Below are 19534 nucleotides of genomic sequence, written 5' to 3'. Positions count from 1 at the left end.
TTAGTAATTTTAACAGCGCCCCTGGTTTCTTTTATAACTATTTGTTTCTTCCTGTTTTGTTTTTTAATTTGTGTTTCCTGTCTTTTACAGTACTTCTTGGTTTGTTCGTTATTCACAGAAGAAAGTAAATGCAGGGAGAACCGCGTGGTGCGCCCGGTGGGCAGTCGCTGTTTGAACAAATGCATCAGCAGCATTTCGCGCAGCCGCAGGGGTTTTCGCCCCAACAGCATCAAATTCCTCAACCAGCACATTATGTACCCCCTCAAACCTCATTTACCCAACCGCATGGTGGCCAAACGTACAACCAACCAAATAATTCGTATTATCCACCAGCGGCTCCGCTCCAGCCACCACCTTTTATTTCTCCCCAGCAGGACAGTGATTACTACAAGGGATTTTACGACGGCGTAGTGAAACCATCGGGACCTGTCGTCGGTAATATAGTCAGTTGGGTGGCACCGCTGATTGTTAATATTGCCATATTCGTTGGTCCATTGTGGTATGTGCGACGGAAATACACGCAGGCTATGGCCCAAGGCGCAGCTGGTGGGGCAGGGAAGAAACCTGGAATGGGGAATTTGATGGAAATGATGAACCCCATGAAACCAAAGAATTTTCGCGTTGATGTGAAGGGTACCACCTTCGCAGATATTATCGGCATTCCTGAGGCGAAAGAGGATTTGAAGCAATATGTTGACTTCATCAAGGACCCCAAAAAATTTACAAGGCTTGGCGCTCGGCTTCCAAAGGGGTGCCTGCTAACGGGAAGCCCCGGTACGGGAAAAACATTACTCGCCCGAGCCGTTGCTGGTGAGGCGAATGCGCCCTTTCTCAGTTGCTCAGGGGCTGACTTTATCGAAATTTTTGGTGGAAGCGGACCAAAGCGCGTTCGTGAACTTTTTGCACAAGCACGAGAGGCTGCACCCTGCATTGTTTTCATTGACGAAATTGACGCCATTGGCTCTCGTAACCAAAGTGGTCGGAGTATGGGAGGTGGAGGTAGTGAAGAAAACCGTACTATTAACCAACTTCTTGCGGAGTTGGACGGTTTGACGAGTAAGGAGGCAATTGTAGTTATTGCGGCGACAAACTACCCCGAAGTCATTGACAAGGCTCTTCTACGCGAGGGTCGCTTTGATCGTAAGGTGAATGTCCCAATGCCTGACAGATCGGCGCGAGTTGAGTTATTTGAGTACTACTTGAAGCGCATCATAACTGGTGACGCGGAGTGTAAACCAAAGATACAGCGCTTCCGAACTCGTAAGGAAAGCGAAGACGGGGACAACATTAAAACAGAATCCACAGCTTCCCCAAAGGCAAACGATGGAAAAGAGAAAGTAGCTTCGCTTACCGCGGAGGAGAAGGCACCCGAAGTCAAAGTGATTCCCGGGGTGAGCAATAAAGAATACGCCATAGCTCTTGCGGATCGCACTCCCGGTGTATCGCCAGCTCAAATTGCTACAATTGTTAACGAGGCTGCACTCACCTCTGCAGTTGCGGAATGTGAGGTGGTCCCGTTGAAAACCCTTCAGGAAAGCATCGACGATGTCCTCATCGGAAAAAAACACCGGCAGCGTATGAGTGACAGCTCATTGGAACGGACCGCCTACCACGAAGTTGGCCATGCGATTATGGCGTGGACATCACCACTACAGAAGGATGTTTTAAAGATATCAATCATTCCTCGAGGTAGAGCTGGTGGATACACGCAACAAATGCAGGACGAAGCGATGGAGCCTCGCACAGATGCCTTTTTGTTTTCTCAACTTTGTGTGCTGATGGGCGGTCGTGTGGCTGAGCGTATTTTCATGAAGGACATATCAACAGGTGCTATGGATGATCTCCAACGTGCGACGCGTATTGCCATGGAGAAGCTTCTTCTTTATGGAATGTCTAAGTCCATCGGTCAGCTTGCCTTCAAAGCGAACGAAAGAAATGAGGGCCGCGGTTGGATGAACTTTTCAGAAGAACTACATGCGAAAGTGGAAGAGGAAGCGCGGCATCTCGTCGCTTCGGCCTATAAACATACAGAGAAGGTTCTCTTGGAGAAACGTGAGCTTCATGAAAAGCTTACGAAACTTTTACTGGAAAAGAAGGAGCTAACGAAAGCCGACATTGAGCAGATCCTCGGTCCTCGTCCAATAGTCACTGATACCAGCTAGAGCTGGTGAATTTTATTTCATGTTCTTAAGGTGTTTCTTGTTTGTTTTCATTCTTTTACTTTTATCTGCTCACAGAGTTGGTTGCCAATTCATTTAATTGTTGTTCCATCGCTGGTGTTCCAGCAGGAAGCCACGAGCCGATAATTCTCAAAAATATATTGTGGTTACAACTCTCGTCGTTATTATTGTTTGGACTGTTGTTGTTGCTACGTCTTTTTTTTTCTTGTAAACAAACAGAAGAAAAACACCTGATGAGAATGACAACATAACGGGAAGAGCAAACACCGGAACGTTTGGAAGAGGGGGTGTCAGGGAAGCAGCAGTATCCTTTTATTTATTACGTTCGTGCGCATGGTGGTGCAGGTGGTTCATATTATGCTGTATGATTTTCTCTCTTCCTGAGATGTCACGCATGGTCGTCGCAGGTTGTTGAGTTACTGGTGAAATTTTTGCGAGCGGTTTACGTTTGTGGGAATATGATGATTAGAAGTAAGTAGTTAATGGGGGACGACGGAGGAACTTGTATTTGTGTGTGTGTGTGTGTGCGTATGTGGTAGTGCATGTCAAGGGTATCTGGCCGTTTCTGTGCGGCAGTGTTACCCTAACTGTAGTTACCATTATGGTTGATAATCTACCTGGGTGTGTAAGTGGGCACATGCGCACCTTAAAATAAACATCCCACTTAAACTGCGGATGTGACGCTTTTTTGATGATGTTGCCGTTGTTGTGTTGCGCCTCACTCCTTTCATTCTATTCCTCCCTTTCTATTCTTTTCTTTTCTTTTTTTTTCACCGCTGTCTCGTCAAATTCATGCTGCTGTACCTAAGCATTTAGACATGATTGAGACACCTGATGCGTCCAGTGGTGTATACCCTCAGATACACCAGATACGTGAAATGATTCGTGAGGTGTCGGGAGTGCTTGAAAGTGATTTGCAAGTCGTTCGGGAAGGTTGGGATAAACTTAGGAAAGCGAGAGAAACAATAATGAAAGGATTTCTAGGGACTAATATCGATTCACCCTCAGTACATTCACCGCGTGATCGGGGAACCATTTTGCCAGAGGACGTGGAGTTGTCCACAATGGAGGATGGAGAGTCGATGAATGACATGTGCATTTCTGAGGATAGTGCGTCAGATAATTCGCACGGAGAGGTTGAGAACGTAGGACGTGACGACGCTGCTCCATCTTCGGAGTTACCAAAGAAGACATTTATGGGTAACGGTAGCGGGGGGTCGGATGCTTCTATTATGGGAGAAGTTAGTGAGCAACAAGAGGACGCGAGTCACATTCCAGAGGAAACCCATTTCGATGTTGGAAAGCGCAGCGGAAAGCTTCAAACTGTTTATGCCTCAATTCCGTGCGTGCACGTGATTGAGGCGTGCACGAGGCCACACGTACACAAGAAGGGCAGTCGGTGCCTTTTTGAAAAGGGGACTTTTTGCGTCCCTCAAAGTCTTTCCAAGAAAACACCAACGACACAACCATCCAATAGGAAAAAGGTGTCTGCCGTCAATTGTCAATCTCGCCGACCCCGTCGTGCCGCGCAAACACGTGTTGACCGTATGATATCACCCAGTGGTCCCTCCTACTCTCCATGCCGAACGTCACCCGACCAAACCTTTTGGATCAATGTGTGGCCGTGTTTCGGAAGTTTTTCGGTACGGTCGTGTGTGCCCAGTCGTATTGCTGTATATGGAAACTTTTTTTATGTAGAGGACGTGATTGAGAGAGCTGCTGCAGCCACCAAGTGCCGTCCAGCTCCACGTGTGTTGTATGAACCTCACGGACGCCCTGTTTGTTCGGTGAAGCAGTTACTGCCGGAGCATCACTATCTAATATACCCGGGAGGGGCATTGTACCGTCGCGAAAATATACCGGAAGCGCTGCTGCGGGAACTTATTTGGTCAGCGAAGGCAAAACTCATGGAATGTGGAACGCCTCCTGGGAAAGCGGCGTCTTCGTGAGCGCAGGATTCTTTCCATGCGCTGATTTGTGTCATCCTCTCCATCGTATTTCTTCCGTTCAGCACGTCGTGTGTACCATTACGATGAACAACGATGCTAGTTATTTCAATCACTTCTAGATGTCACGCACTTGTGCACTACATTGCTCGGTAATGAATTCGCTTTTATCTCTCTGTTATATGTTTTACTTTATTAAGATATTCGGTGTCATTGCTCGTCAAAACAGAGTTTCCTACTGTTTGTGTCAAAAATAAAAAAATCGCACATCAAATGCACAAATTTGAATATTCGTGTTTAACACGATACGTTTCCTCATATATGTGTTTAGTTACCGCTCCGCTGTTGGGTTTGCATGAAATTTCTTCCTTAGCCAATCCCCAGAATTATGGTCAAGAAAATGGGTAGAGACGAAGCTAGGGCTGGTGTGGAGCGACGTCCTCCACCGATGTTAAAGGCAGAGCGGCAGGCAGCTTTTAGGCGCAAAGTGCGGAACGAGCTGCTGCTCAGCGGTCGCGAACGGAAGGATGCAGAGAGGCAGCGGATGGAAGAGTTCCGACGGTTATGTAAAGCGGAAGGTATTCAATCCAAGCGTCTGCAGGAGTACGACGCAATGCGTGAGGAAGCGGCAAATAAACTAGGTGAGAAACTAAGTCATATTGAATATGATCAGAGCCTCACGAACGCCGAAAAGAGGAAGCGGAGGTATAACCTCAAGCGGAATTATGCCGGGCAGACGGTGATGGATCTCGTGCAGAAACAAGAAAAACATCACAACGCCTTGACAAAAGTAGAAAAAATACGAAAGAAGCGACAGGAGGAAATCGAAGCAGCGAGGGTGGCGAAAAGGGAACGCGATGAAATGAAGGTGAAGCGAATAAAGGAGCGTATGGCGCAGAACGCCTTGTATGCGCAAAGAACCCGTAAGGGCCAACCTGTCATGAGTGGCAGAGTCGAGGCATTGTTGAACAAAATTCAACGAAATCAGCAACAATGAGTGAGGAGAGGCGATTAGTGGCGTCTTCGCCACTATTTTGGGTTCTCCGCACTGTCGGTTCATCACTATTTCTGTGCAATAACGAGTAATCAGCAATTAACCCAGTTTAAGTGTGTATTTTGGATTTCAGAAAATGACACCTGCCGATGTATGCCGAGGGATCTTTTAAAAAATGTCTCAAAGAAAGAAAGAAGAAAGGTGGGAAGGGGAAAGAATTCGTGATGACTTCTTTTGCATTCTGTATTAACTAGTGAACTTCCTCGAGCACTCGGACACTTATCTTTTTTTTCCATTCTATCCTGTAAGTAGCTGAAAGTTGTGGTTCGTAGATTTGGCACATTCCCTTCCCTCCGCCCTCAGGTTCATCGTGAAATTGACGAGGACCGCAGATTGCCGCCATGGCAGGGGCGACTCTAGAGCTCTCAATTGTAGGATACATAATGGGGATGGTGCTAGTGTGTGCGGGTATTCTCTTCCCGCTTGCAGTTATGGGACTGCGTTCACGATCCGTATTTCGCAGAAGAGGACTTCGACCACAGTCAATGATACAGTGAAGGGTGATGCATCTCTTTTTCAGAGACACAGAAACCATTGTGCGCTTGATGTCCGTTGGGATCGGTTCCGCGGCAATATGGCTGCCCGCAACACGAGAAGGTGTTACTCACCATGTTTGAATTTCCCATACTTTTCAATATGGTGCGTTGTACGTACAACTTCAATATATATATATATATATATATATATATATATATATTCCTGTGTTGCTCTGGGCACTGAATTTTCTGTTGTGTATTCATTTCCCCTCTCCTATACATTGTTTTTTACACCGACTTTTTCCCACCTACTCGCGTCACTCTTGCTGCTAGCGCTGACGCGAAGAATTTGACATCCTGGTAGGCGGTCGTCGAGATACCTTAGGGGTTGCTTATGGATGTATTTCAAGCCATCTCTGACGCGCTACATCCCTGTATGCATTTCTCCACTTCTGCATCAATGCCGGAAGCTAACGAATTCCGGCGACGCTGGTGTGAAGGGAAACACAGGCGGTAGTGTGAGCCCCTGTGGGAGTCCTGATGAAACCGATTCAGGCACTTGGCGCAGCGCAGCGCAGGTCACGCCGATAGTGCTCCACAGTGGCAGGGGAAACTGCGTCAAAGAGGCACCCGTCCCCAACACACTCCCTACCAGACACCGCGAGAGTATAGAAAGTCATTCACAAGACGTTTCTACTGTTGCAGCCGATGGCGAATCAACTGTACCAGACCACGGTCCCCTCCGACCCACCGGTCTTTGGAAGGTGGAGGAAGTTGTGGACGCTACGAAGGCTACGGTTGACTTCAGGCGTATTGACGAAGTGGAAAGTGAAGTCGTGGAGGCTATTTCCCAGTCAGATAGTTCCCTGGTGCCGTATGATGAAGAGGAGCAGTGGAAACACAAACTTATGTTTGTGCACAAGTTCAGGAAAAGTCCAAAACATTTGACATGGCGACAACTTGGAGAGGAGATTGAATGCATGGATTGTATCATCGATATGGACAAGCACAGGCCCGAAGAGGTGTTCACCATATCTTTTTACTTCACAGACAAAAAAACTGGAACTCGGGATGTGGTCTGGACGGCTCGTAACGACGTATCGCATTCGGAAGGATTAACCGACTTACTTGCGGCCATTGGTGCGTGCCTGGGTCGTGCTGACGTTCATCGAACCATCCGATTCGACGATGGCATGGGAGTTACACGAGATATTTCCATTCGCAAACTATCACGTTACACTTCCGACGTTACAGTCGCCTTCCGACCACCAGAAAAGTACAACAAATACGCTCGTAAATCTGAAAGGGACGAGTACGAGCAAAGTGCAACAGTGGAGGATAGGAGCACTTGGGGATTCCATCCGGCACTCATGGATCGTGATTACACCGCTCTCGACTACGAAGATCCGTCTGGAACCTATGTCATTGCTCTTTCGGCTCATGCCTTTAGCTACATAATTCTAAGATGCATAAATCGTCTGCTGGAAAGACCAATGAAAGATTTCTATCGGCCTTCCCAGCTGATGCGCACAGCGAAGGTGCGGATGCACGATACTGTTGGTGTTAGTCACGCCGTGAAGGGATGGATGGGCATTGAGGAATTGATTTATCCACACTACACACCTGTCGAAGCAATACAGGAACATTGGCTTGGAAAGGATGCACCATTTAGTATTGTCGCCATCATCAATAAGTTACGTGAAATGACTTACCTGAAGAAGGAGAACCCAGAGCTCCGTTCTTGGCTCTCTGTACGCCATTATGACACACATACCGCTATACGAAACCTGAAGGTGAAAATGTTAGGAGTTGGCGCAAGCTCACTCTTCCTACCTGTATCACATAACCCCACGGTGAACCGCCTCCTTCCGAGGTCACAACAGCGACGGCTGGAAAGTAGTTTCTCGCTTAATGCTGTTCTTGGCATGCCCGACGAAACGCGACAAATCGATGAGTTCAAGAAGATTACTGGATGTGAGTGTACTAACGAAATCGGGGATACCAAGAGCAGTACTGAAAAAAAGGACACTATCGAAAAGTAAGTATAAGTTTACGAGTAACGACACACACACAAATGTTTTCAGACGAATAATATATGTACATAAGTATATGTGCATGTAGGAAGAATGCGTATTACAGACGCCTCTAATTGACAGTATTTGTGCACCAAGCACAATCTACTCTTGTGTGCACAAACATTAATGAAATGTCGGCTCCGTTGCTTAACTCTCTTGTATTGCTCTCGTTATCTTATAATGCCCTCATCCTTCTCATCCTTAAAAATCAACAGTGAATACACTAGTGAGGAGCGGGACAAGCATCCACGCGTATCTACAAATATATATATATATATATTTGTTCGTTTGTGCCTTGTTCATCCTCTGCCTATTTTGTGACGATGGCCACTGAAGGAGAAGTGGACTTTTGGTCGGCTACTGTGCAAGCTTTCGCTCCGCTTCAGTTGGGAAATCCAGAACTTACGCCAAAATTGTTGAAACGCCCGCCCTTCCGGTTCATTCATGACATCGTCACTTCAATCAACGCTCGTTTCGCGGCGTACGATCATATATTTCGCCCGGATCAACTAGACGCTTCATGCATAGACTCAAAGGAGAAGAAAATTGAGTACCTCACAACCTTAGTTGAATATATAAGCTCCTTGCTAGGAAAGAAAGTGGACGTAAACGTGAAGAAAATAGTTTCGGGAAGCGAGCCAGAGAGGACAAACACTTTCTTGCAATGCCTTGCGATGGCTGTCGGTTACGCTCAGCAGGACAAGGCAAAGAAAAACCAAGGCGCACAATCAGCGGAAAGTTCACGTCAACAGACTGCTGATGGGAAAGGTGCACGGGCGTCAACAAGGGAAAAGGTGCTTGTGGATACGACTTCGTCGGAGCAGAAGTGGGAGGATTCGGAAAGGGCGCTAGAAAAGGTTAAACTTTCCCAGGAATCGACTAATTTCTTCGAGAAGTTAAGTGCTTTTGGGCAGTTTCATTTGGACGAACAGACCTCAGTGAAGGATATGGGGGAGAGCATTGTAGCAATGTACAAGGAACTTCAAAACGACACAGCCGAAACACAGCCAACACCACTGCCGCAAGAAGCTCTAGAAACAGCCATCAAGCGGCAATTGGAATCTGTTCAGAAACTCCAAGCACTAGAGGAAGAAAACAGGGAAATATTGAATAAACTGATGGTGCTGCTTACCTGAACCCCTTTTGCGTATGCACAGCCTCTGCGCTATACATTCTTCCGTATCCCTTTCGCTTGCATGTCTAGAGTGCGAAGAATGTGCAGCACCGTGATTGCGGTTGCGCGTTAGAGCATACAAATACTAATTGTCACGGGAAGTTGCATATGAGGAAGGGGAGAGGACACCGCAGTTTTGGCAAATATTAATCAGTTTTGCTACCCACCCTGATTTTCGCATCGTGGTACAAGTGGATATTATGTCTGTTCTTATCACTTATTACTCTCGTCATTTTAATTACCTTTAACGTCAATCTTTCTACCATGAACAGGAGGGTAAATAGCTGTAAGGAAGTTGCCCAAAGCGTTATAGGCTGTTTTGCATTCGATTTTCAGCTGCAAGTGGATGGAGATAGATGCGGAAAACGTTGTTACCATTGTCACATCGCCGGGTAACGTGACCGAACATAATCGATTTTCCACCGCGTCGAAGCGGCCTCGTGACTCTACAGAGGACTCGTCTACCTTTAGGCTTCGCCTAAAGGAGTTTGGGCAACGTGCGGCAGCGCTCAGGGATGAGGTTGCAGCTGGTGCAGACAAACCAAGCGAAGCCCTGCAAGGGAAGATGTGGAACCTTGTTCTTGACTTGAGGCCCTATGTTGTTGGGTTTGCTTCACCAAATGTAGCACAGCTCCCCGGGGAGGTGCGCGAATTGATGCTGGGGAACCCGCAGCGTGTGGCAAGGTATTCGGTGCTCACTCTTCGCATGTATGCCACAGTAACCCGCATAGTCGTAGCTGCCCCGGCTATCCTCATTCACTGCATTTTGACACTCTTTTCACTGTTTCCCATCTTGGGTATACCCTCAAAGACATGCGCCATAGGCGATATTTTGTTTAAGGTACTTCACCACGCTTTTGACGTTTTGTACAATTGTTATCAGCCGCTTCTACTGCAGCTGTTTAAAGTCATCGTCCAGGAGGAGGTCATCGGAGCGTTCGTATTCACAACTGTTCCTGGCCGACGAAGCGGGTATGGACGGTGTACGATACAGGTTCTTAGGCTGCCTGAAGTTTTGGGATTTAAGGGAGACACGAGACAGCTCTTCAGGACTACAATTGTCGCGGAAAGCCTCTACGAAGTGGTTAGTGTTGCTCAATGTTTTTGCACGGTAATAAATATGTTGCTAACAGGAAACTTTCCTCTTTTGCCGACGTGGAGGGAACGCAAAAGTATCCTTCGTTTGGCCTGCAGTCTTCTTTCCGTCAATGTGGCTGCTGGCTTGTCCACTTCAATGTATGAATCGTGGAAGGAGACGGTCGGTAATGGAGAACGCCGCAACGGTGAAGAGGGAGTAAACCTGGCCTTCGCGCTTCACACCACCGCTGCATCACTACTTCACGCGATGTTGATGAGTGACTTACTCGTGAAGGAACTTCATGCGCCGATGATCCTTTACACACTTGTGCAACATGTGTACGAGATGTCACGTGCGCACGTGAAGAAGGGGTGGAGTAAAGAACTAGCTCTACTCCGTTGGTTAGTTGATCAGAAGGGGGAGAGGCAGTGCGAAGTTCGACAAGAATTGTTTCCTCCCCACGTAGGGAAGAGTTTTACTCAGCAAAACACTGGACAAACAAGGAAAGTTGGTCAGAGGGAGTCCCCCTTTTGTCAAAGTGAGTGGTTGACAAATTCATTATTCAATACAAACATGTGCGATGACACAGTTTCTGCGATTACTTGCTGTTCAACTGGACAGGTGGACGCGGAAAAGCGCGAGGCAGCTTTGTTGCTGTTGGCGTTGCTCAAAAGGGCTCTCTCATGCAAACAAGATTTGTTGCCGCGTTTTGAGGAAACCTTCTACAGGATTGGGGAAAATGTGTTGGATGCGTTGGTCACCAGGCGGGTGACGCCCGAATCCATCTATTTCCACGATATGTCAGTGGAGGCTAGTGTGGTACACCAACTTTTGTGTTTCTTCCCACGTGATGCTGTATCGTCATTGCTGCGTAAAATATTACAACGCCGTCGCGCGGTTATGGGGAACAACGATTACCTCTTAGCTAAAGCAAATGCTTCTGCAATACTGTGCGAAGAGGCAGCAACTTTCCGTTGTGTGTGGAAACAGCTGGTAACAGAGTATGACAGTAGTATATTGGACGCTGCTATAATAATTCTCCGTTTCGGGTGTGAAAAAGAAACAATGCAGTCGGTAGTGTTGGATTCGCTGCGGGATCTCACCTCCGGGAAAGTTACAGTTCGTATCGGTGATTCACCGCTTCGGTATTCACTACTGTACGCTGAACTTGTGCGTAGACTTCCCATAACGGACTTTAGCTACACCAACAATATCGCTCGCCTCATCGTAGAGGTGATCAATGTGCGTGCTGGTGAGCAAGACGTTGCGATGTGGCGAATCAGTGGCGTACTTCGTGGGTGGCGAGAACATGTGACTCGCAACTACCAGCAGAGCGGAAACGACGTTACTCCTTCCCCGTTAGATGGGCCACTTGATACCGCCAGAGTCAGTGCTACTGTCATTGCATCACAAAAGTTGCTTGATGCACTGGGTTGGTCTACGTCTTTTGCGGTAAGTTTGGCCAAGTCTGGTGCCACGTACGGTAATGACGCGTTGCTGCATTTTCTCAATCAGTTGTTAGGTATCACGACCGAACTTTTTGCTATTTTTGAGAGGATGCGGGCAACTCAGGCGGATTATTGTGAGGTTGAGCCTTCAACGGATGAAACAGCAACGACGGGCGTGGAAGTGGTTTCCTCGTCTTCTACCAATGACGATGTCGTTGAAGTAAAACCGTATGATGGAGAAAAACCAAAAGCACAGTGCAGTGAGTTGCTTAATGAGCACGAGGTAAATCCATTCGTGTTAAAGCAGCCGGTTGCCGCAGTAATGGAACTTACAGGCAGAACAGATACGGTAGTGTACGATCTAGCTTGCGCGGTTCAGCAACTCGTACCCGATAAATGCGCAACAAATAACGGAGCCGTTCAGGATGCATTCATATCTTTGATGTGTTTATGTAACGTTCTTTTGAGTGCACGTAAGTCTTCCTCGACAGACTTTGTGCTGGCACATGCATTCGGCCACAGGAACGAGGTAATACGTCTTGGCTACGCGGCGTTATCTTTACGTGTTCTTCTTGAGCGCAGCGGCAATGTTGATGTGGCCGCTGTTTTAAAGGATACCATCTCTAAACATTCAAATGCAGATGAGCGTACTGGGCCTTCACTGCTGTTAAGGCAACTGGAAACGCTTCGGGCGGCTTTCACGGAGGAGTGGGAAGGTTTTGTTCAACAGGGGCCGCGCAGCGGCACGCTACGTGATTTCTCACCGTCCTCCCTTTCCTTAACCACCATTTCATCACTTCGAGATCACTGCAATACTAAAGTGTGCCGTGATGTTATCAACGTGTGCAGAGCCATTTGTGAACTTGATGGGGACATGTATGCTACAAAGGCGACGGCACTCGAAGTGGCTCATGGCGTGATGTCTCGCTTTTCGTGGTCTATGGACTATCTGTTTTCATGTGATCCCGATATCATTCACACCGTTTTCTTCAGGGCTATGTGTTACCTTCTGGGTAAAAACGTCCGGGAAGTTGTCATGCGAGGCCTTGACGACATTCTTCCGCGTTCTTTACTTGCCGACGATGGTGCAGAGCAGTTGCTGCGCATCAATGAACTATTGGGAGAGCCACTTTCGCTCATGTCTAAGTTCCCCATGATAATGGCATATATTTTACTTTGTGATGCGGCGAATGGTGCTTCGGAGAGACTGGACAACGTCAAGAAGGTCCTCCAGTTTTTGTCAAAGCGGTTAAGTGATCTACCCGACATGGTTAACCGCTCACTAGGGTCTATAATAGCAAGTCTGATGTACCTTCATGGCGGCCGGGAAGTTTTGTCAAGGGATAGGGGCAGCCTCACCGAACAAAAACGAGTAGCGGTAGGAAACAATATTGAAGCAGAGAAGCGTGAAGATGATGTTGGGGGGCTGTCAGAGTTTGACCTTGCTGTCGAAATGGCTCTGTGTATTGGAGAATGTGGACCCTCTGTTACTGACATAAAGCTGGTGTTGGAAATGCAAGTTACCAATGACACAGTGGACGGAGGGTCACTAACCAAGCATGTATTCTCCGTACTTGACACAGTATCACAGTGCGTTGGCATAAACAACCGCGTGACCGCAGAAACTGTCGATGTGTCGGTCCACACAGTGCAACGTTGGCTGTATGGCCTGATCTCCCTTATCCGGTGCCTTGGTAGTCACACAACAGTGATAGCGTCGAAGCTGCCGGCGATACTAGACTTCTGCAGCTTCCGACCCCAGCTGGTGCGTGTTGTCTGTTCCGTGTGGCGTGAGTTGCTCAGTCGATGCACACCTAGGTACCTTAGTGAACACTCACCCTCTATTGTCGTTGACTTACTAAGTATGGAGGCGTTAACGGAGCCAGGCGATATTGAGGCCCTTCTTCATTTGGATGAGGCGATGCGAGTGGTGTATGAGCGTTCAAAGTCTGAACCCTTTTGGGAGTTGTACTTTAAAATTATGAGCCGCTCAAATATTCTTATTCGTCGGCTAAGAAGCAATGGATCATCCGCCAAATGCCAAACGTACGAATCGGGAAACGCTCCCTTAAGTGCAAAAGGAAGTGCAGACGTTATTGTAACTGGTTTGTTTTCAGTCGTACAAAGTAGTTCAACAAAGTGCAAAAAGGTATTTGTCCGTGCCCTTTACCAGTATCTTTCAACGACAGACGTTGCGGGTCGGATGGAACTCACTTGTGCGGCAAGACAGCATCCTCAACTTATACCAACCTTGTTGAACTGCGTCTTCGAGCTGCACGATGAGTATGTTCAGTACGTCCTCGCTTGCGTGGGCATGATTGGTGCGGTTGGACACTCAAACGGATCGATGCTACGTCATGGCTGTCAGCACACAGGCTCGAACAATTTGTCGCCGGTGTCTCTTCACTTAAGTGGTCGCGTGTCATCCTCCACACGAAAGTTATTACTATCGCATCCGACTGAAGTTCTTCATTGGAGGGAATTCGCCGTGGAGTTGCTGAGCGTTCATTGCCCGCGCGCTCTTGCTAACACTGCCGACCCAACAATGCACGATCGTGCCGCGTTTGCGGTGCAAGAGTTGCTGCGCGTATTCGCTAACGCTGAGCGAGAGTCCAAATGTTACCCTACGTTGCAGAATGATGAGGCACTGCATATAGAGGAGTTGCAACGCTATTCATGGTGGATGGAACTGGAGCCCTCCTGTCGGCAGATGATTGAAGGATATACCACGACTAAGTACACTGCTTGTGTACTGCAGCGAACGGAACTCCGAAGCCCCGTATATGTGTCTGGCATGGAGATTAACACGTGGCTCAACGTGTGGTTTTGCGATCTGGTGCTGCGATGTAGGGGAGTTTTCGGACAAATGATGAAGGCACTACGAAACATGGCAAAGGGTGAACAGACCCTTATAAGTTACTTGTTACCTCACATGATTATTCACATAATTAGCAAAGGGGATGAAGAAGATACAGACGCCATAGTTACCGAGGTAAATTTGTTACTTGAAGCGGCGTCAAGAACTGGTGTGCAGGAAAGTTGCAAGGCAGCGTCGCTGCACTCGCAGAATCTCATGATGGAAGTGAATACACACATGGCTAACGTAACCTCTTTAGAAGAGCACGTTCAACAAATATTCAACGTATTAGAGGGTGTTGAGCACCTGTTGTTTGAACTGCGTCGCACTCCACGGAAGAGCAGGACAGGACATGAGGGAGGAATCGATAATGAAAAGGCCGACTTGGTTGTCAAAGTGATTCGGGATTTTTTCGAACGCGTCCCGTGGACATCGAAAGTGGAAGCAGCAATAGGTATTGGTAGCAGCATGCGTGCGTTACGCTGCTTGGAGGGTCAACGATATCTCCCAAAGGTACAGGACGTGGTTGGGAAGGGTATTTCGTTGCAACGCATATTTGCGGCTCTCAACGACAGGGACTCCTCCAGAAGCCTCCACAGGATGCAAGATCACAATCCCGAAGACGCTGCTTTTTCCCACGAGAACAATGGAGAGTGGGTACAGGCCCTTCAGGCATGTGAATTGGTCCTTCAGCAACGACCACAGAGCATAAACCACCAGTTCACAGCCTTGCGATGCATGCAGCAGCTGGGACAGCTGCACCTCATGTCCAGGTACAGTCAGGCACTCCTGAAGGATTCGCCGCGTCCGAGCACTCTCCAAAGCGCCACGTGGTGTCGCCAGACACAGTTGGCTGCTCTGCAAAACTACGCTAATGAAGCCGCATGGCGCTTAGGGGAGTGGGATAGCGTCCAGGCCCGCCAAGACCTCCCTGTGAGTTTGGCTTTGCCAATGGTGGCGCTGAACAAAATGCTCAAGAGGCGAGGGACGCTACACGATGTTTTCGCAGCTTGCCTATTTCAGCGGATGAAAATCGCCCCCATAATACGTGCGGCGTGCCGCGAGAGCTATGCACAAGTGTATCCGCATGTAGTTTTCCTTCACGCCTTGACTGACATCGAATCTGCCGCCGTGGCCGTCGCTACCAGTATGGCACAAGTTTCACCTGATCCAAGTGATCCCGTGGTATCATTTCGGGCAACAGGTTTGCGGGATACAAAGAAGATGCAAGAACTGGGACCAACGTTGCAACGTCGGGCATCCTTAACTGAGACGACCTTGGACACACAAGAGCTTCTACTATCGCTGCACCGTTCCATCTTCCGCGCGTTCAGCATGGAAGAAGAAGTGAGCAAAACGTGGATGAGTCATGTGAAACTACTTCGCAACGAGGGATTTCTTGAACCCGCCCTTAGTGCTGTGAAGCAAGCAAGTTTAAACAACAAATTCACTTCTCCATCGTACTGGACAACGCCAGCGAAGCTTCTCTATGAAATGAATATGTCGAAACAAGCCATTGAGTTTGCGGAGGATGCAGCCAGTGACGAAAGTATCCCACCAGAAATTCGTGCCAAGCTGCGCGTTCTTCTAACTCGGTGGAAACAAGACATAAGTTATCAAACACCTCAGGAGGTTGTCGACTCCTACGAGCTCGCCCTGGTCATGCATCCATCGGAAAAGGCGCATCATCACCTTGCACTATTCTATGAAACGGTTTACCACTCCGTGCACAGTTCTCTTCTTCAATCAAGCAGCGACGCCGCCAAAAGCACGAGGGAAACTTTTGAGAGGAAGGAAGTAGAAGCAGTGGAAACTTACGTACTACTAGCTATCAAGCATTTCGGAATGGCCCTGCAGTTGGGATGCAAAACCGTGTTAATATCGCTGCCCCGTATGCTCAACTTGTGGCTGAATTGCTCTTCCTCCCTTGCAAGTAGTGCTGCCGAAGCCTATCCTGATTCGAATATTGTAGCGCCCTCCTTGCAGAAAATGGCCGATATGATTGAGCGCTTTCTTCTTGTGGAAGAGACCAAACTCTCTCCACAACTCCTTATTACGGCGCTTCCCCAGTTACTCTCCCGCATTGGGCATGAAAGCAAACACGTAGTAAACATTATAACAAAAACCGTCGTTAACTTGATGAAAACATTCCCGCAACAGTGTCTGTGGCAGGTTTTACCTATTGACCGTAGTAAACAAGCAAGCCGTGGCGAGGTGGCGCGGCGCGGTATTTTAGAACCCTATTCAAGATTATCCGCCAATGAAAAGAAACTTGTGGACAACATGATTATTGTCTTCAAGTCGCTGATTGATTTGTGCAATTGTTCCGTGGGGGAACTCACCAATGGTAACCGTTCAAGTGAGCCATCACTAGCAGGGAGACCATTTATTCAGCGAATGGAAAAGATATTTACCACAACGAAGGTATTGCTACCTACTACAGCAAATCTCTCACCAAACGTGCTTCACATACCAAGTAAGAGCGGCGTCTTTGCGGGTTCTGCAACCTTCCAAGAATTCATACCAAAGGTTAACATCATGAGTTCTCTGCAAAAACCGAAGCGCATTACGGTCGTCAGTAGCGAGGGGGAACCTGTATCCTTTCTGTGTAAATCGAGGGACGAACCGCGGAAAGATATGCGAATGATGGAGATTGCAACACTGATGAATACATTTTTTCTCTCAGACCCGGAGGCGAGGCGCAAGCGTTTTGCATTACGCCGATACGCTGTTTCAGCTCTCAACGACGACTGTGCCATAATTGAGTGGGTGAACAATCTCGTCCCTTTTCGTAAAGGAGTGGAGGAGTGCTATGCGATCGATGGTACGGGCGTTTGTATCTCCAACGTCAGGGCATGGAAAGCAAAGGTTGACAGTGGGATTATGAAGAAGTTGGACATGTTTGAAAGGTTTATTTTCCCCAGGGCCCCACCGGTGTTTCATATTTGGTTCTACAGTAACTTTCGCAGTCACCAAGACTGGTATCACGCACGTACAATTTACACACAAGCAACTGCGCTGTGGAGCATTGCGGGACACATCGTTGGGTTGGGGGATAGACACGGTGAAAACCTTATGATTGACGTTCGCACTGGGGAATTAATGCATGTTGATTTTGCGTGTATGTTCGACAAGGGAGAAACGCTGGAGGTTCCGGAACGAGTGCGGTTTCGTCTCACACAAAACGTTGTTGATGGAATGGGGGTTTTGGGTGTCGATGGTCCCTTCCGTGCCTGTTGTCAGGCTGCGTTGCGCTGTCAAATGAAGAACAAAACTGCAGTTATGAGTGTTGTGGAAACTTTACTTCATGATCCACTAGTGGAATGGATGCGCGAACAGTCGAAGCGGCAGAGGTCTTTTGATCCAAAGCAATTGATTGGTCGCGTCTCACGGCGCCTCGATGGATTTTTGGACCTCTACAATCCCTCCAAAGAAAAAGATACACTCGCATTGGGTTGTGAAGGTCAGGTCTCCCGGTTGATCAGTCACTCATCCGCCATCGAAAACATATCTGAAATGTACATTTGGTGGATGGCGTGGTTGTGATGTGCTGCCACCACTGCGGATAGGAAAAAAAAAGAGAAAGATAAGGGTTCACAAAATACTTGATTTTTTTTTCAAACTCTGCGCGAAACTGTAATGTGGATTTTTAAAGTAATCATGACAGGGTGTTGTAGGTAATGCAACGTGAACTCCGAATAGGGGAGGCTGTTGGAACAAACGTAATATACACACGGTGACATTTTTTCTCATCTTTACAAGTGGGGAGGCAAATGGCACACATAATTACCGTACTGCAAGTTACTGTTAGCAGATTTTGGCATTGTTGGTTTTCTCCTTTTAAACAATACTTGTACTTTTCCTTTTTTTTTTTACTTTCGTTTCGTTTCGTTTGCTTTTTTTTTTTGCTGTTCCACAACGGGACACAACCGAAACATTGTGTATTCCAGACCTATGAAATGGCTCCTTAGGCTCGTTGGGCGGCGTGGAAAAAAAAAGACACCAATCCCACCAAAACCTTATGTCGACACCGCATCCTCCTCTAAGCATATGTCAGACATTAGAATGTATGACCCCAACGATTTAAAACATGTGGACCCGGAAAAGCCCCACTGGCAGGACCCACGCTTTGAGTCACGGGAAAGTGTTCCTTTTTTTGATGTGTGGGGTTTTAATAGAGACTGGAGTTGGTCACTCTTCAAACTGTCCTTGCTAATATTTGTGCTTATATTTTATTGGGAAATGCGGTCGATGATGTATTTGAAAGATGCTCCTCCACGAATTACGAGTACAACAACGGTTTCTCCAGTACCGGATTACGCCAGAGATGAGAAGGCTACCGAGGAGGAGTTGCGAGCCGCTGGGTTTGCATATGTCGGAGTAAAGAAGTTAGACCACCTCGGTCTCGTGGCGGAGGCCGATGCCCAGGAAAGGAAAAAATAGATAATGTGGTGGTGTGTGTATTGTTACAGTTCAGCATCCACTTGAATGGTGTGGAGGGATCGTTTTGTTGTCACTGATCTTCCCCCATTCCCCGATGAATTCGCTTTGTAATCGCCTCATCTTTTAACACCTATATACACGTGTATATTCTGAATGTGTCTACTTTAGGAGTAACATTATCATTTTGTTTTCGCACACACACACACACACATACACGCAAAAAAAAAAAAGAAAATTATCATGTGTCTACTCCTCCTTTACTCGGTGTATGCAAATACCTTCACCACCCCGTGTACTAGACAGAAACCGTTGTGTGGAACGCTTGTAGTGAGAAATCCCTAAAATGAACGATATTTACGCACGGCGGTTGGCGCAAGCAACAATGTTTCATCAACTTATGCGTTGCCATGGGACCCTGTGGGCAGCGACACAGGTGACGAAAGAACAAATGGATTACAATTTCATACGAGAGGAATTCATGCGAGTGAATGGACGCCGGGCAATGCCACTTCTCCTTGGCGCTGCCGCAAATGAGAATCTCCACCAGTCGCATTTGAGTCACTTATCGGAACATTGTGCGTGGGGTGAGAGCGCGCGGGCCCTGGCAGTCCAGAGGCAAACACCACTATCACAACGTGTCGCCGCGCTGGGTAGGATGGCAGAAACAATTCACCAGGTAAAGACAGCGTCAACAGTGCAGAATCTTTTTAACGAACAAATTTCCTGCATGGAAGGAATTAGCTCCTTTGAGGAAGAACCTCTTATCGAAGGTGAGTAATAGGGCGCAGCCACTCACGTTGTGA

General features: G+C 47.6%; 9 protein-coding genes across 9 annotated transcripts; 8 read left to right on the top strand and 1 right to left on the bottom strand.

Moving 5' to 3' along the window:
- Positions 1-128: 128 nt before the first annotated feature.
- TbgDal_XI16520 (cell division protein FtsH homologue, putative) lies at positions 129-2162 on the top strand (the record flags this gene model as incomplete). The annotated part of the gene is made up of 1 exon (XM_011782495.1): positions 129-2162. The coding sequence occupies one exon, from the start codon at positions 129-131 to the stop codon at positions 2160-2162; it is 2034 nt and encodes a 677-aa protein (XP_011780797.1).
- An 836-nt stretch (positions 2163-2998) lies between these two features.
- Positions 2999-4129, top strand: TbgDal_XI16510 (hypothetical protein, conserved; the record flags this gene model as incomplete). Its single annotated transcript, XM_011782494.1, has 1 exon — positions 2999-4129. One exon carries the CDS (start codon positions 2999-3001, stop codon positions 4127-4129), a length of 1131 nt encoding a protein of 376 aa, XP_011780796.1.
- A 385-nt stretch (positions 4130-4514) lies between these two features.
- On the top strand, positions 4515-5123 carry TbgDal_XI16500 (hypothetical protein, conserved; the record flags this gene model as incomplete). The annotated part of the gene is made up of 1 exon (XM_011782493.1): positions 4515-5123. One exon carries the CDS (start codon positions 4515-4517, stop codon positions 5121-5123), a length of 609 nt encoding a protein of 202 aa, XP_011780795.1.
- A 247-nt stretch (positions 5124-5370) lies between these two features.
- TbgDal_XI16490 (hypothetical protein, unlikely) lies at positions 5371-5715 on the bottom strand (the record flags this gene model as incomplete). Its single annotated transcript, XM_011782492.1, has 1 exon — positions 5371-5715. One exon carries the CDS (start codon positions 5713-5715, stop codon positions 5371-5373), a length of 345 nt encoding a protein of 114 aa, XP_011780794.1.
- A 339-nt stretch (positions 5716-6054) lies between these two features.
- Positions 6055-7698, top strand: TbgDal_XI16480 (hypothetical protein, conserved; the record flags this gene model as incomplete). The annotated part of the gene is made up of 1 exon (XM_011782491.1): positions 6055-7698. One exon carries the CDS (start codon positions 6055-6057, stop codon positions 7696-7698), a length of 1644 nt encoding a protein of 547 aa, XP_011780793.1.
- A 356-nt stretch (positions 7699-8054) lies between these two features.
- Positions 8055-8867, top strand: TbgDal_XI16470 (hypothetical protein, conserved; the record flags this gene model as incomplete). The annotated part of the gene is made up of 1 exon (XM_011782490.1): positions 8055-8867. One exon carries the CDS (start codon positions 8055-8057, stop codon positions 8865-8867), a length of 813 nt encoding a protein of 270 aa, XP_011780792.1.
- Positions 8868-9251: 384 nt separating this feature from the next.
- Positions 9252-17834, top strand: TbgDal_XI16460 (phosphatidylinositol 3-related kinase, putative; the record flags this gene model as incomplete). Its single annotated transcript, XM_011782489.1, has 1 exon — positions 9252-17834. One exon carries the CDS (start codon positions 9252-9254, stop codon positions 17832-17834), a length of 8583 nt encoding a protein of 2860 aa, XP_011780791.1.
- A 408-nt stretch (positions 17835-18242) lies between these two features.
- Positions 18243-18731, top strand: TbgDal_XI16450 (hypothetical protein, conserved; the record flags this gene model as incomplete). The annotated part of the gene is made up of 1 exon (XM_011782488.1): positions 18243-18731. The coding sequence occupies one exon, from the start codon at positions 18243-18245 to the stop codon at positions 18729-18731; it is 489 nt and encodes a 162-aa protein (XP_011780790.1).
- A 343-nt stretch (positions 18732-19074) lies between these two features.
- Positions 19075-19509, top strand: TbgDal_XI16440 (hypothetical protein, conserved; the record flags this gene model as incomplete). Its single annotated transcript, XM_011782487.1, has 1 exon — positions 19075-19509. One exon carries the CDS (start codon positions 19075-19077, stop codon positions 19507-19509), a length of 435 nt encoding a protein of 144 aa, XP_011780789.1.
- Positions 19510-19534: the final 25 nt, after the last annotated feature.

The sequence above is a fragment of the Trypanosoma brucei genome, chromosome 11 (assembly GCF_000210295.1).
Source record: "Trypanosoma brucei gambiense DAL972 chromosome 11, complete sequence".
NCBI classification, from domain to species: Eukaryota; Euglenozoa; class Kinetoplastea; order Trypanosomatida; family Trypanosomatidae; genus Trypanosoma; species Trypanosoma brucei.
Note: the sequence above shows the minus strand (reverse complement) of the source record. Positions and strands in the feature narration are given on the sequence as shown.